The sequence below is a fragment of the Erpetoichthys calabaricus genome, chromosome 8 (genome assembly GCF_900747795.2).
Source record: "Erpetoichthys calabaricus chromosome 8, fErpCal1.3, whole genome shotgun sequence".
Taxonomy (NCBI): Eukaryota; Metazoa; Chordata; class Cladistia; order Polypteriformes; family Polypteridae; genus Erpetoichthys; species Erpetoichthys calabaricus.
The window spans coordinates 78,469,730-78,486,283 of NC_041401.2; the positions used below are offsets into that span (position 1 = coordinate 78,469,730).

At 36.9% G+C, this 16,554-nt stretch overlaps 1 protein-coding gene across 1 annotated transcript in view; it reads right to left on the reverse strand.

Annotated features, from left to right (window-relative positions):
* cpda (carboxypeptidase D, a) overlaps positions 1–16,554 on the reverse strand; it is an 83,916-nt gene that overhangs the window by 32,256 nt on the left and 35,106 nt on the right. The window contains exons 5-13 of the mRNA XM_028806904.2: positions 15,192–15,535; positions 9,690–9,881; positions 7,925–8,092; positions 7,720–7,829; positions 6,993–7,095; positions 5,943–6,085; positions 5,119–5,288; positions 3,882–4,145; positions 3,265–3,460 (exon numbers count right to left, since the gene is read on the reverse strand). Coding sequence (XP_028662737.1) covers positions 3,265–3,460; positions 3,882–4,145; positions 5,119–5,288; positions 5,943–6,085; positions 6,993–7,095; positions 7,720–7,829; positions 7,925–8,092; positions 9,690–9,881; positions 15,192–15,535 — 1,690 coding nt within the window. The remainder of the gene's footprint in view (positions 1–3,264; positions 3,461–3,881; positions 4,146–5,118; positions 5,289–5,942; positions 6,086–6,992; positions 7,096–7,719; positions 7,830–7,924; positions 8,093–9,689; positions 9,882–15,191; positions 15,536–16,554) is intronic.

The window sequence follows — 16,554 nt, forward strand, 5'->3', positions numbered from 1 at the left end:
ACACAAAACATATAAATATATATATATATATATATATATATATATATATATATATACACACACACATTATATATATATATATATATATATATATATATATATATATATATATATACACACACACACACACACACACACACACACATATATATATATATATATATATATATATATATATATATATATATATATATATATATATATATATATATATATATATATATATATATATATATATATATACACACAGTGGTGTGAAAAACTATTTGCCCCCTTCCTGATTTCTTATTCTTTTGCATGTTTGTCACACAAAATGTTTCTGATCATCAAACACATTTAACCATTAGTCAAATATAACACAAGTAAACACAAAATGCAGTTTTTAAATGATGGTGTTTATTATTTAGGGAGAAAAAAAATCCAAACCTACATGGCCCTGTGTGAAAAAGTAATTGCCCCCTTGTTAAAAAATAACCTAACTGTGGTGTATCACACCTGAGTTCAATTTCCGTAGCCACCCCCAGGCCTGATTACTGCCACACCTGTTTCAATCAAGAAATCACTTAAATAGGAGCTGCCTGACACAGAGAAGTAGACCAAAAGCACCTCAAAAGATAGACATCATGCCAAGATCCAAAGAAATTCAGGAACAAATGAGAACAGAAGTAATTGAGATCTATCAGTCTGGTAAAGGTTATAAAGCCATTTCTAAAGCTTTGGGACTCCAGCGAACCACAGTGAGAGCCATTATCCACAAATGGCAAAAACATGGAACAGTGGTGAACCTTCCCAGGAGTGGCCGGCCGACCAAAATTACCCCAAGAGCGCAGAGACGACTCATCCGAGAGGTCACAAAAGACCCCAGGACAACGTCTAAAGAACTGCAGGCCTCACTTGCCTCAATTAAGGTCAGTGTTCACGACTCCACCATAAGAAAGAGACTGGGCAAAAACGGCCTGCATGGCAGATTTCCAAGACGCAAACCACTGTTAAGCAAAAAGAACATTAGGGCTCATCTCAATTTTGCTAAGAAACATCTCAATGATTGCCAAGACTTTTGGGAAAATACCTTGTGGACTGATGAGTCAAAAGTTGAACTTTTTGGAAGGCAAATGTCCCGTTACATCTGGCGTAAAAGGAACACAGCATTTCAGAAAAAGAACATCATACCAACAGTAAAATATGGTGGTGGTAGTGTGATGGTCTGGGGTTGTTTTGCTGCTTCCGGACCTGGAAGGCTTGCTGTGATAGATGGAACCATGAATTCTACTGTCTACCAAAAAATCCTGAAGGAGAATGTCCGGCCATCTGTTCATCAACTCAAGCTGAAGTGATCTTGGGTGCTGCAACAGGACAATGACCCAAAACACACCAGCAAATCCACCTCTGAATGGCTGAAGAAAAACAAAATGAAGATTTTGGAGTGGCCTGGTCAAAGTCCTGACCTGAATCCAATTGAGATGCTATGGCATGACCTTAAAAAGGAGGTTCATGCTAGAAAACCCTCAAATAAAGCTGAATTACAACAATTTTGCAAAGATGAGTGGGCCAAAATTCCTCCAGAGTGCTGTAAAAGACTCATTGCAAGTTATCGCAAACGCTTGATTGCAGTTATTGCTGCTAAGGGTGGCCCAACCAGTTATTAGGTTCAGGGGGCAATTACTTTTTCACACAGGGCCATGTAGATTTGGATTTTTTTTTCTCCCTAAATAATAAAAACCATCATTTAAAAACTGCATTTTGTGTTTACTTGTGTTATATTTGACTAATGGTTAAATGTGTTTGATGATCAGAAACATTTTGTGTGACAAACATGCAAAAGAATAAGAAATCAGGAAGGGGGCAAATAGTTTTTCACACCACTGTATATATATGTAGATATGTAAATTTGTATATGCCCTGGTTCCTTTGGGGGCCATGGGTACAGGGCTGGGAAGCTCAACCCTGTAGGGGCCTGTGGTCACCGCCAGGGGGCGCCCCCATGCCTGGAGAGCCCTGGACCTCAGCACTTCTGCCACACCCAGAAGTGCTGGGGGGAAGAGGAGCCGAGACACCTGGAGGGCTTCCGGGGATGCAGCCGGCACTTCTGCCACACTGAGGGGCTGCCTCCCTTCATAGAGTGGCGAGAGTCAGGTGGAAGTGGACAGAGCTCAGGAGGAGAGGAAAGAGGCGGCCTAAAGAGAAGGAAAAGGCATTCGAGAAGTGGCCTGGACTTTGGGGTATTTGGGGGTTTTAAGGTGCACTTGTGTAAATAATATGTATAATAAACGTGTTGTGGGTGACGTCAACGTGTCCGGGCTGGCTTTCACAATATATATATATATATACATACACACGTACATACACATATATATATATATATATATATATACATACACACGTACATACACATATATATATATATATATATATATATATACATACATACATACACACATACATATATAAATTATATATATATATATATATATATATATATACACACACATATATACATACACACATACATATATAAATATATATATATATATATATACATACATACATATATATATACTAGCAAAATACCCGCGCTTCGCAGCGGAGAAGTAGTGTGTTAAAGAGGTTATGAAAAAGAAAAGGAAACATTTTAAAAATAACGTAACATGATTGTCAATGTAATTGTGTTGTTATTGTTATGAGTGTTGCTGTCTTATATATATATATATATATATATATATATATATATATATATATATATATATATAAAATATACACACACATAAACATAAATATAATAATAATAATTCTTTGCATTTATATAGCGCTTTTCTCACTACTCAAAGCACTCAGCAATTGCAGGTTAAGGGCCCAACTACCTTCGATAACATAGTTTCTTATAACAAACTAAAGACCTTGAATGCATCTAAGTCATTAACTTAGGTATTCCCGTAATACAGTATATACAAGTTGATAAATCTAGTCACAAGAAGTCTCCTATGCTCATTTTGTGCTGGGGGCAGAAATTGATAAAAGGCAAACATCCAAAGAATAACGTCCAAAATTATGTACAATTAAAACAGGGTGACTGAGTCCTGATGGGTCTGCCACAGTATAGATTTTATAGGTATACATATATACATATCTACATATACACATATCTACATATACATATATATATACATATACACATCCACATATATATACATATATATATACATATATATACACACACATACACTCAAAATAACATGAGTGCTTCACTACAATATAATTAAAACATACCTTGGTAACAGCAGCATTTTTGCCATAGTTAACACACAAGAAGAACGCAAATTCCAATAGCAGCTCAGTGCCAACAGGTGCGTTACCATGGATTCCACCAACAAAACGTATCTTCGGCTCTGCAGGTTCCAACTCCTCAGGTTTATTTGACAGTTCCAGAGCCCATATAGTTCGAATTTCAACACTTTGACCTAAGCTAAAATGATTGCAAAAAATATTAATTTCAGTCAAGAGTACAAATGCAGTTAACATAAAAATGAGAAAGACCTCATAACCTTCATAAAGGAATTCAAAATTTTCAACTGGAAGGAATTTTAAAAAGGTATTTAGAATTTGCAACGGCAGCAGTAAAAACATTCATTTTTAAGGACTGATGAGTCTGTTGAAATAGTAAATTCTCACAACCTCACCGTTCTAGGAGATAAGAGAAATATTAACTTCTAGCCTCTCTCAAGTTGAATTCTACATTCATTTTCTGCAAATCTAATTCAGTAGTCTTCACCTAAATTACACTTTATTTTCAAAACAATTTTACGACCAGTTATACGTAGTGTCACAGAACAGAAAACAATGCTTACAATATAATCAGAGGTTAAAAGATAAATAGGATACTTTACCTAGTAAGGTTGGTGATCGTCGGGAAGTTGAGAGTGAGACCCCTTAAGAACTCTGAGATGTCTTTGTAGGAGCGATAGCGGTGAAAGTCATTATCAGATGCAGAGCTGAAAACAAGACTCTCTAGTCCATGCTCAGAAGAAAGTTCCTTAATTAGGTTCTGGAATTTCTCTGTAGAAGGATCCTGTGTGGTTACATGCATTAGTAGAAAATTCTGTGTGGCCACACCGTCATTAACAGACACATTGACTGTAACCGGAACATAGCTGGAAAAGTAAAAGGCAATAAAGCAGTCTTGTTAACTGTTGCACTAGATGGTTAAAAATGAAAGAAAAGAATTGAGGAGAACAAACTATTTAGGCCATTACGGCTCGTTATTTCAAGATTATCAAATGAGAAGTCAAGCAAAATGACACATTTTATTGGCTAACTAAAACGATTACAATATGTAAGTTTTTGAGGTAACTTGAAAAGGTGTCATTTTGCTTGACTTCTCATTACATCCATAATGACTAACACTGTACAACACTCTAGTACTAAAGACTATTAAATGTAAGGCCTATGCTTTAATATCATACAGTACACTGTGGCAGAGGGTTCATTTAACCTTTTTAAATTGCCTATGCACACTGTATTTATCATAAAGACTACCTTCTATCTCCATACATTCCCAAACTATATAACAATATCTAAAAGGTTTACTTCCCACGTTTAAAACTTTATGTTTATTTGAATTCTGTCCTCTATTGTCTTCGTGGATATCCACAGGTGTGCTGATTTTATCAATGATTTTCCAAACTTAGTTTTCTTAGACTAGTATTTTGTAATTGAAACTAACTGTAGTATAAACGTCCTTGGGCTCTACCTTTAAACGTTAACTTTGTATTTTTTGCCAAAAATTCATGTGTTTTATGTATACTTTTAATTTCTAATTGTGCAAGGACATCTGGTAAATTAAGAAGACTAATGATGTTTAGTTTCTTTATAAATTCAGTGTTATACAAGAAAAATGTTTTTGCCAGTTTTTTCCCATTATGAATATTTTTTATACAAAGAAGGGTGTGTGTAATTTTCTATCTGTACCCTTAGAATTGTAAAGGTTAAAAGTTCAACAGCTTCATGCAAATTTTATCTATTACAAGGAATAACAAAAGCCAAAAAAGGGATGTTGTTACATGCCACAAGTGAAGAGAACCTTAGATATAACAACAGGCATGTAAGTTTTTTCAGAAATCTCACCCATGTGCTGAAGCAGTTATCTGGTAATTTCCAGGAACAAGGAGACGCCAGTAATCCCCTTCTTTGTAGGTTGTGATTGGATGGTCAATGTCTTTTACAGTAATGGTGGCATTCCAGATTCCAGAGCCATCAACAGAATCTCTAACAAAACCTTTAATTCCCCGGTGTACCTGTGTGTAAATAAATAAGTGCCAACTAGTAATATAGACAACTCTGAAAAGCTATCCATCCATCCATTATCCAACCCAATATATCCTAAAACAGGGTCATGGGGGTCTGCTGGAGCCAATCCCAGCCAACACAGGGTGCAAGAGAGGAACAAATCCCGGGCAGGGCGCCAGCCCACCGCAGGGCACACACGCACACACACACACACACACACACACACACACACACAAGGGACAATTTAGGATCGTCAATGCACCTAACCTGCATGTCTTTGGACTGTGGGAGGAAACCGGAGCACCCGGAGGAAACTCTGAAAAGCTATTACTAACCTTATCTACAGGAATAAAGGGCAATTTGTTTGCCCTTCGATTATGACAATAAAGCAATTTAAAATATCTTCATGTTATCATTTATACTGTATCAGGCTTAACTACTTAGCAGCTATCAGAATCTGTTTTTTTTTTTTTTAATATGGTCTCCAAACTACATATGCGAAAGATGGCATTGTTATGTTTTCATTTTGATGACTGTATACAATAAAATATGGTCTCATTACATCGTTCTGACATAGCTTTGAAAAAACTCTACGGGGTTTGGAGAACTAAATGAGATGAAAATGTAATTAAAGTATACACAGGAATGTCTCCAATATATACCTGATGAATAAACTGCAACAGTGACTTCCGGTTTTGGTCCCAATATTTGGGAATCTCTTCAGACAGGGGGTATTTAACACAGCTCAGCTCAATTGTAACTTCAAAACAATTAGTGTTAAGGTAATTCCAGTCCTGCATTCCACCTAAAGTAAAAAAAAAAAGGTTTATCATGCATAGAACAAATTTTCTGGGCATGTATTAAAAAAGAAAAGTTACCATATTAGCAAATATGAAACATATCCGAACTTGTCATTATAGCAAAGTAAAGTACATAACCAAATTCTAGGTAAACCTAAGAAATCTTCAAATGAGCTGAAAAAGTATTTATTTTTAATATTTGGCATTTTAATTTAACATATCAAGTGAAGTATTAAACCAAACCATCATAATTAAAATCTGCCCGTCTATCTATTTTTCAAAGTGTTCATAATGTTGTGAGGAGCCGGAGAGTATCCTGACAACACTGGGCAGGAGGTAACAACTAATCCCGGGTGGAATGCCTGTCCACTGCAGGGTACACTCCCATGCACTCATGCAACTGCACTTAATATTACAGGGACAATTATAGAGTCATCATTCAATCTAATGGTCTTTAACATATGGGAGGAAATGGAGAAAACACATACAGTCATGGAAAGGGTATTCAAAATTCACACTGACCTTAGAGGTGTATGCAGGAGCACTAACCATGTCATTAAAATTAAAATCCAATTAAAACGAAAATCATTCTGTTACTTATCAGTCTGAACCAGAGTAGGTTGTATCCAAGATGCAAGAACAGATTACCATATGAAACATCTTTGAATCCTAAGCAGTATATTATTATAAAAAATATTCTATTGCAGAAAGTTTATCAAAAAGGTTATTTTTAATATCAACATAATTCTCTTGATTCCAGATACTTTAAATTCGATAGGTGAATAGAAAGTGACCAGTTATTTATCACTCAATGACCTTTTCACACCCAAACAAATCTTATTTTGAAAAGATCAAACGTCTGGATGAACTGGCTCAGTAACCTCACTCTAAACACAAGAAAAATGTACTCACCAGGAACATTATACCAAAGAGCTCCATTGGTAATGCCATCCTCAAAATATTCATGAGAAAATGGACCTGGACAAGGGCCACCTTTGGACATGGCAGAATTTTCCTAAATAGAGGAAACAAGAATGAAACACTCAAAAACTTACATTCAAATATATTTTATATATGCTGCATATATACACACATGCCTATATAGTATGAACTAGAAAGTACAAACTTCTCAATTTATGTATTACAGTAACTGGTTGACATTTTATTACAACTATCCAATTAATAAAAGGCCCTTTATTTCTGGAAATGAATAATAACAGCTCAATGTTTTTAAAATATTATTTATATAGGATATATACAGTGTGTGTGTATATTTTTTTTATATATATATATATATATATATACACACACACACACACTAGGGGGGCAAGCCCCTCTGGCACCTTCGGCGCCTCGACCGCTTTGATTTTAAAAAACACGACTTTCTTGATATTTTAGTTTAAAATTTAAAAACAGAATAAGAATCTCCAGATCTAACAACATCACATTAAAGTTCGATAAATTCTGAAAAGAATGATACCAAAGATATATATGTAGGTTTTAAAAAAAGCCTGATTTAAAGTGTGACAAAAAACGTGAATAAAATCGTTGCACAAAATTGTTGCACTTTTAGGCTTAGGATTTTATATATATATATATATATATATATATATATATACTACCAGACTATCTAGTTTACCTTGGAATAGGCAAGAGCCACCATCCTAAATAAGGCATCATCAGGGGATTTACTGTAAGTTCTGACACCATCGGCATCATCATCGTATGGATAGTTTACTACAAGGGTACCTGGAAAAAGAATGTAGACTTGCATCAGTTTTTGGAAGCCATTATATACACACATATAGAATTAAATGAACAAGGTTAGCAGTCATCACTGATACCTCCATGTAGGTTGGCTGAGAGAACAAATGGATATGATTTGAGCCAGTTCATTACAGCTATGGTTTCTGGTTGCAGTGGATCAGAAATCGAGGTAAATTGGTCTGGAAAGTTGCGGTTTAAGTCATAATTATTGCTGTTATTTCTTCCCAGAGTGCCGTCTTTGTCCCCTTAAAAGCAAAAAAAAAAAAAAAAAATATATTAAAAACAATAAACATGAAATAATGATAAACTACTAAATGTAATCTTCTTTAAACAACACTTGTGCTACACTACTTTTCTGATGCAGCCTCACTGAAAAAGGAGTACTACTAATAAAATAAGATATAACACTGGCCCTCTAAACACCTGGCAAATTATAAAACATACTAATTAAAATAAGAGCAGTTTTTAAGGAGGAACATTATAGTTACTGTCACTGTCTCACAGCTTCAGATTAGGTTTGAACCCCAGCCCAATGACTTTATGAAGTTTGCAGGCTTTCCCTGTGTCCATATGGGTTTTCCCTCAGGGTATTGTGAAGGAGGGTGTGGATGGACTGCAAACCTGACCAGAATGGTTGGTGCTAACTTTCTTAGACAAACAGATAGCTTAATAGATGGGCAGGTGAGGACTGTCTTCCAGAGCAATGTGTTCCCTATTACAGTGGGTGTCAGCACACCTCCAGCTTTGTTCTTGAATGGACGTCCACAGGACTGCATGGGAAATGTATTTCAATGAAAGAAGGAGCTCTTGGGAGGAGACTAGCCTTATGCTTCTGACCTGGATGTGCTCCTGTGCTGTGCTCGAGACATACTGACAGCATTACAAAGAATCCTCTTCTACCCAGCTCAGGGTCAGTTAGAATTGGGAACTGAATAAGGGCAAAACTCATCTGGAGTCAAGTATGAAGAAGAATAACATTATAGTGAAGGAAAATGTGTAATTCTGAAAATAAAAGGATCTTTTTTGAACTCAAGATTTGGTTGCAACAGTTGTGGTCAGGGTTTGGAGTGCAAAACATTGCCTATCAACCACAATATACTAAATATTCTCACACACCTGAAAAATGAGAGTGTAGGACCAATCAATTACTCTCTATTTGTGTAGTTTGAGTGAGTACACACGAGTGTGTTTGTCCTATATGTCTTTCTAGTGTGCTTTCATGACCTGCACTGAATGCTGCTGGGATGGGACTTAGGATTCGCATTACTCCAACAGCTTAGATTAAATACATTAATAAAAAGATGAAAGGAAAAAATAATAATATTCAATTGTGGTAAAATATTTAAATCAGATGCATCATCTTTGTGTTAATCCAACCATTTGCAGTCAAATGCGATACTAGTATTCAAAAAATGCTGACTGGAAAAATGCCCTAAATTCCCTATTACAGAAAAAGTTAGTATTTCTAAAAAGACATATTGTCAAATGCAATACTAAGTGAGAACACAGTACAGCATTATCAGCAGCTCACCTAGACCTATCATAATAAAATAGACACCGGTTCTAAAACAAATTCTTTTGGTATTTATAAATCAATTTTTTTCTTTTTTCATTTAAAGATTTACCTTGGTAAGCCCAATTTTAATAAACAATAGAATGACAAGCTGAATGCTTTGTTAAGTTACCACATTCTGATCTTAACTTAGCTTAGCTTCTCAATGAATTACAGTTTCATAATTGTGACTCGAACAGAATTAGTTGAACACTGAATCATACAACCATGCATTGCTGATAACTTCAAGGAACATTTTTCATAAATTTAAGGTAGCATGCTACACTCACCTTCTTGTGCTAATTCATAACCATCTGGGTTCATGGAAGGCATGATATGAATTCGAGTTGTGTTAATAAGTTGGGTAACCTCAGGATCGCTTCCATAATTTCGACAGAGGTACTCAATGAGGTTCAAAAGCAGCTCACGGCCAACTACCTCATTGCCATGCATGTTACCAATATATTTGAATTCTGGTTCACCTGAGAAAGCACACATTTCATTATGATTAACAAAGAGGAAAACAGACAGAGATACTAAATTTCTAAATTCAAATCTCTCCCCATGAACAAAGCTTTAACCTAAATCACTTAAGCAGGTACAATTTCTTTACACATACTCTATACTACACATCTTTCTTTTGCTTTCCCTTTTAGATATTTTAAATGGTAAATTCCTTGTGTATTGTTATGGTGTTTTAATAGATATACACCATTGTATATTAATTACCCCAAGTAGATTTTTATTGTCTTTAAAATGTTAATTATGTCAAAGCCTGTGTTGTGGCTAAAGGATGGATTATAGCTGGTTAGCATATTTAAAAAAATATTAAATTCAGGCTGTTCATTTTTTTTTATTATATATAAAACTGACAGCATGTTTATTGTTAGGTATAGAAACAGGACTTTAAAGGTTTTCTAAAAAACTGACATTGAATTTGATGTTTAATGTTATAATATACTGCGGTGGATTGGCACCCTGCCCGGGATTGGTTCCTGCCTTGTGCCCTGTGTTGGCTGGGATTGGCTCCAGCAGACCCTCGTGACCCTGTGTTCGGATTCAGCGGGTTGGAAAATGGATGGATGGATGGATGTTATAATATATTACAATATTACCAGTAAGGAGTTATATAGCTACTAAGTTTCAGTTCTGTATTACAAGGCACAAAGGTCAGTTGCAATCCCAGAATTATAATGTGGTATGCATATCACATTATTTATTGTAATAATCAACATTACAATCCCACTGTGTATGGGATTGGAACCCAGGACACTGGATCTATTAGGCAGCAACCACTGCATCAGAGTAGTTTTTGCAAAAATGCTGAGGTCTACATACTTGTTTTGTATGTGTGATATTGGAAAACTGTTCTTATATCGACCTATCTAGTTATTATATATATATACTGTATATATAGTGACGGATGGCCGGGGCCCCTGCAGCATATGTACCAGGAGAGCAAGCATGGGAAACACAACATCTCCCCCTGGACGCTAGATGGCAGCCTCCCTGGGTTGCAGCGGTGCCTCAGATTCCCCCAAGGCTTCATGGGGGTTGGAGTTTGGTGCAGCCCTGTTGGGTTCTGCAGGTGCCGCCAGGGGGTGCTGCAGCAGGAGTTGCTGCACCCTTCTGGGCATTAGCTTCACCACACCCGCAATTGCAGCCGCATGTCGGCAATCAAGCACCTGGAGCACTACCGGATGACCAATAAAAGGAGCCAGCAACCACCACTCAGCGGCCACAGTTGGGTGGAGGAGGACGAGGTTGTCTGGGAGGAGTAGTGGTGCAGGAGAAGAAAGTGTGTGGTGTGTTGGTGCTTTGGGGACTGTGATGTGGCTGAGGGACACGGGGAAGACGTGCCCTCCAGCTGAATTTTATACATGCCTCCAGTTTGAATCTGTGCTGGGTCAGGCACCTATATAGTGCCTTTTGTTACTATATTATAGAATAGTATAGAACAGGTGAGACAGGAATACATACATTACCCGGACAGGGGGATAGAACAATGATGAAAGCATACTGGCTGGTGTGTCCAGCCAGCAGGAAATAATGAACGGAACAGCAATAGCCTGAAATCGGGAGTTGTTTCATCCCCCATATGCCAGGTGGCAGTGGTCCGCATATGGGAACCCAGTTGGGATACTTGCAGGGATGCTTGGGAATTGGATTGTGAAAATGCAGCCCTGTCGGGATCCCTACGCATCATTAAAGGGTGCTGTCTGAGGAGGACTTTCCTACTTTTTTATCACCTACAAATGTTTCCCGGTCCGAGGTCCAGCATTAAAGGGAGCCTACTGCCACACATGGGTGAGTCAGTATTGGGAGGCACTCAACTGGAGGAGAGGAGGAGGAAAATTTGTAAGTTTATTTATTGTATAATTGTACAACATTGCTGGAAGGAGGTCTGTAAAGGTGCATTGTGGAATAATTATCCTTTATTTTAATCTATTAACATGTGGTGTATTGCTGAGCCTGTGGGGGTCTGTCTTGGTCTATTGTTTTGGTGGCTCTCTGGCACCCCCTTGTGATAAACTCCTTCCCCCATACAACAGAAAAACTAAATGCTTTGACGCTTTGACTAAGGTGACTGAAAATCAGCTGACCCATGTTTTTTAAATTCTCAATAATTGTTTGTAGAAAGTAGGGTATTATTAGACTGCACTTTCTTTTTTCACCTCAGCTCTGATTGCACAGAGAAATGGGGAATGCAGTCCATGCATATGAAGGCCACATATGGAACAACGCCACTATATAAGCTGAGGCTGTAATTGCGCAGAGAAATGGAGCTGGTGGTAAATAAGAAATGGAGCTGGTGGTAAATAAAGAAAAGAAGCTTCACTGCATGGAAAAGGAAACTGTATGGGAAATAAGATGTAAAGTGGGCGAAGAAAAGTTAAGCAAAATTCAAAGAAGATGCAAGGAGAGACAAGTGGCTTCCTTGGGTATATGCGGTATTCCCTATTCTGTCGGGTTCCTCTTACTCCTCACCAAATCATAAATTTAACTTGAGTGTCGAGCATTTTTATATAAATAGGCGTCATAGAATATTAAGTTTGATGGTCGTGTTAGGGAGCTCGTTGTAAAACACAAGCAATTATTGTGGAAAACTAAAGTGTCCCCTTGCTAGTCAGACTGTGATGTACCAGCCTGGTACAAGTCCTGGGTAAAGCACAAGCCCACTGTCATTGGAAATTTCCCAAGCGAAGAGGCAGGTAAGTGAGTTAGTTTCTGATGATATTTAACATTGCATCCAACATCTGTTATAAAGTTTATAGTTTTTGCTTTAGTAAATGGTTTGCTCAGTATGGGCAGTCTGTGACTGGGGAAAAAAGTAGAGTCCTGTAATAAACTAAGACGACAAGGACTCATTTTTTAACTTGTTATTTCTCTGGCGGTTAGAAATGCATTGATGAATGATCATTAGAATGAATTTTGCCTCTTGCAGAATTTTCTCTCGGAGAAGTTTAGGCACTACGTAACACTATAAATTTGTAGCCTATTTTTTTATTGGCAAAGTGAGGATGCATGCATCCATTTGCTTTGCAATGAGCTGGTGACCTATCCAGACTTATGTCCCTATTTTGCACCTAGTGCTGCCAGAACAGTGACACATTCAGAATTCCTGTGAACATCAGACTACCCTGTACTTTGTGCACAGTTCATGGGCTAATTGGACAATGCAGGTGCCTAAGATTGATGAATTCTCATCATGTATGCACATGATTTGTGTGAGCACTCTTAGATCGTAATTAGTGCCAACAAAGTCTAAACATATTTCTGCCAAATATGCTATGAATTTATTACTCCATGCAAATATGTTATATTTTTTTTTTGCCAGTAGCATTACCCTCGCCAATGATGTGATTCAGATTTAATCATTATTTTAGTTTTGGATCACATGGATATTCCTGCTAAAATATGCTGAAATATCTCTCTATATATATTGTTATAGGACAGAAGTACAAACGTGCACATTGCCACAGGAAATATAAGGGCCTATGTCTGCAGCATGGCACGCAGGATAGGAATCAAACCTGGAAGATGTGTCAGTAAATCACTAGGCACAGTCACATGCACTTACTCCCAATAATCAAATCATGCAAACACAAATGAACAAGCCAGAAATTAAATCTGGACCCTGTATCAAAATATTATCTATAAAATAAACAGATACTTTATACAGTATATGAATTTGTTACTACAGTGATCCCTCGCTATATCGCGCTTCGCCTTTCGCGGCTTCACTCTATCGCGGATTTTATATGTAAGCATATTTAAATATATATCGCGGATTTTTTGCTGGTTCGCGGATTTCTGCGGACAATGGGTCTTTTAATTTCTGGTACATGCTTCCTCAGTTGGTTTGCCCAGTTGATTTCATACAAGGGACGCTATTGGCAGATGGCTGAGAAGCTACCCAGCTTACTTTTCTCTCTCTCTCTCCTTTGCGCTGACTTTCTCTGATCCTGACGTAGGGGGATTGAGCAGGGGGGCTGTTCACACACCTAGACGATACGGACGCTCGTCTAAAAATGCTGAAAGATTATCTTCACGTTGGCTACCTTCTGTGCAGCTGCTTCGTGAAGTGACATGCTGCACGGTGCTTCGCATACTTAAAAGCACGAAGGGCACGTATTGATTTTTTTATCTGTCTCTCTCTCTCTCTGCTCCTGACGGAGGGGGTGTGAGCTGCCGCCTTCAACAGCTTTGTGCCGCGGTGCTTCGCATACTTAAAAACCAAACAGCTCTATTGATTTGTTTGCTCCTTTGAAGAGGAAGATATGTTTGCATTCTTTTAATTGTGAGACTAAACTGTCATCTCTGTCTTGTCATGGAGCACAGTTTAAACTTTTGAAAAAGAGACAAATGTTTGTTTGCAGTGTTTGAATAACGTTCCTGTCTCTCTACAACCTCCTGTGTTTCTGCGCAAATCTGTGACCCAAGCATGACAATATAAAAATAACCATATAAACATATGGTTTCTACTTCGCGGATGGCTCTGGAACGCAACCCCCGCGATGGAGGAGGGATTACTGTATTGACAAAAACATCATTATTAAACTTCTTTTTACTTGTCCCTAAAAGAGAGAAGCATAGAAGCATGCAATGTTAATTGTTGCATTACATTTGTGAATCAAAATAATAATAACTGTGAAATAAAGAAACTTAAAAAAAAATCTGAGTGGTAAGAAAGGTAATTCACAGTATAGGGAAAAGAAAAAAAAACCTCAAAAAGAACAAGGGCAAGAATCTGCAATGATGCAAGAAACTGCAAAGAGCACCCGAATTATAGGTGGGAGGCACGACATTCCTACTGGTACAATTATATGACAAAAATATACATAATCATCGAAAATCACTATATGAAACCTAAGAGTCAAGAAAGGTCTGAGATCAGCTACCTAGATAAACACAGTAACAATTCACAATTGAATGATCTTATATAGGAAAATATATTTTCATTAATTCCCAGACATCTGTGAAAGCAAATATTTTATTCCACTTTTTTCATAACTAGGAGAAATCACTTAAGTTCACTCTACTTTGTTGTAATTGCCTTCAAACACATACATACATAAATACACCAAATTAGTATTGACAAGTCTTTCTCTCTACTTTAAAAGACATAACCTTTAATAAAGAGATAAATTAGTCACTGACCAAAAGAACTCTGAGCATCTACCAGTTTGAACAGGCCATGAATAATTTTCATGATGCTAACTATTGTTCTCTAACTTACGGACAAAGGAGGCAGGGGGAAGTTGGGGAATAAACTGAGAAACAATGCATACCAGGCTCATGGACACCAGGGTTGTCAGAAATTTCCATTACATATAGCTCCCTTTTCTCAACAGTTTTTCCAATAGAGTATAGCTGTGTGATGTCAGGATATTCTGTGCTATACCGCCTCAAGAAGATCTCCATATCTGCATAGCGATGATGTCGGAAGTCCTGGGGTTGGATTGAGAAGTGTCCAGGGGATGCAGAGGACACAAGTCTGTTGTTTTCAACAGATGGTGAAGCTGTAGTAACAACATTGCCCAAATCAGCCGATTTTGATAAAGAAAGTGTGAAGTTTATTTCCATACAACTGTCTTCAGGAACATAAATTTGGGTTGCTGTCACAGGCACGTATCTAGTACCAAAAGAATTAAAAAAAAAATTACTTCACGTAAGAATATAATTGCAGTAGACAATTGTACACATATATTTGTCATTTTTTTAATTAATCATAATAACAGTTTTATTATCAAGTACTGTATTCACTATTGTTTAATAGTTTAGTCAACATGATAAACCAAGAAACTCCAATGACACCCATACTTTTTTAAACGTGGTAGTAATGCAGTAAGAGATTTAAATGAGTGATACATTTAAAGAAAATGTTTTAACTTGGATTAATCTGAATAGTTGTTACAAATGTACTATAACATTTGATACACTCAGTTTGTCAACTGCAAAATGTAAATCTGTGCACCCATTTATTAACATTCTTCAATAGCATAATAACATGGTTTTCCTGTTCATGAGTTCTCTCCTTCTCTCATCTTTGACCAGGACAGAATAAGTATTGTGGAAGTGTATATTAAACAATAAACACTCCCGTCTATTAAACAGATTCCAACAATAACACTAATGCTAATGGCAGTTGCCATTTACTGTACATAAAACAGGATGTGGATGTCAGTCTTTTTAGATGGTGAGCCACAGGGATAAAAGGCCTTATATTAGGAGTCTGTTATAGAACATTTATCAATATACATTTTTTAAAAACACTAACAAGGCAAATTTATATAGGTAAATTACAGTCATGGGGGACTTTAATTGCCCAAAGATTGCTAGCCATACAAATAGCAGAGCATAAGATCAAGAGTTTTGAACGTAATCAATGATTGTTTTTTATTAACACAGCATGTTAAAACACCAATATGTGAGGAGACCACTCTAGATTTAGCATTCTCTAATATTCAGGATAGGATTCAGGAAATATTTATGATTTAATCATAAGATTCTAGTGACCATAACATAATACATGTCACAGTATTTGGGCAGAGCGCATATTCAAAACTGTACCTTTACTTTAATAAGGCAAATCCGGAGCAGATGCAGCAAAGCCTAAATTAGATCAGCTGGGATAGGCTTTTAAGTGTGGAG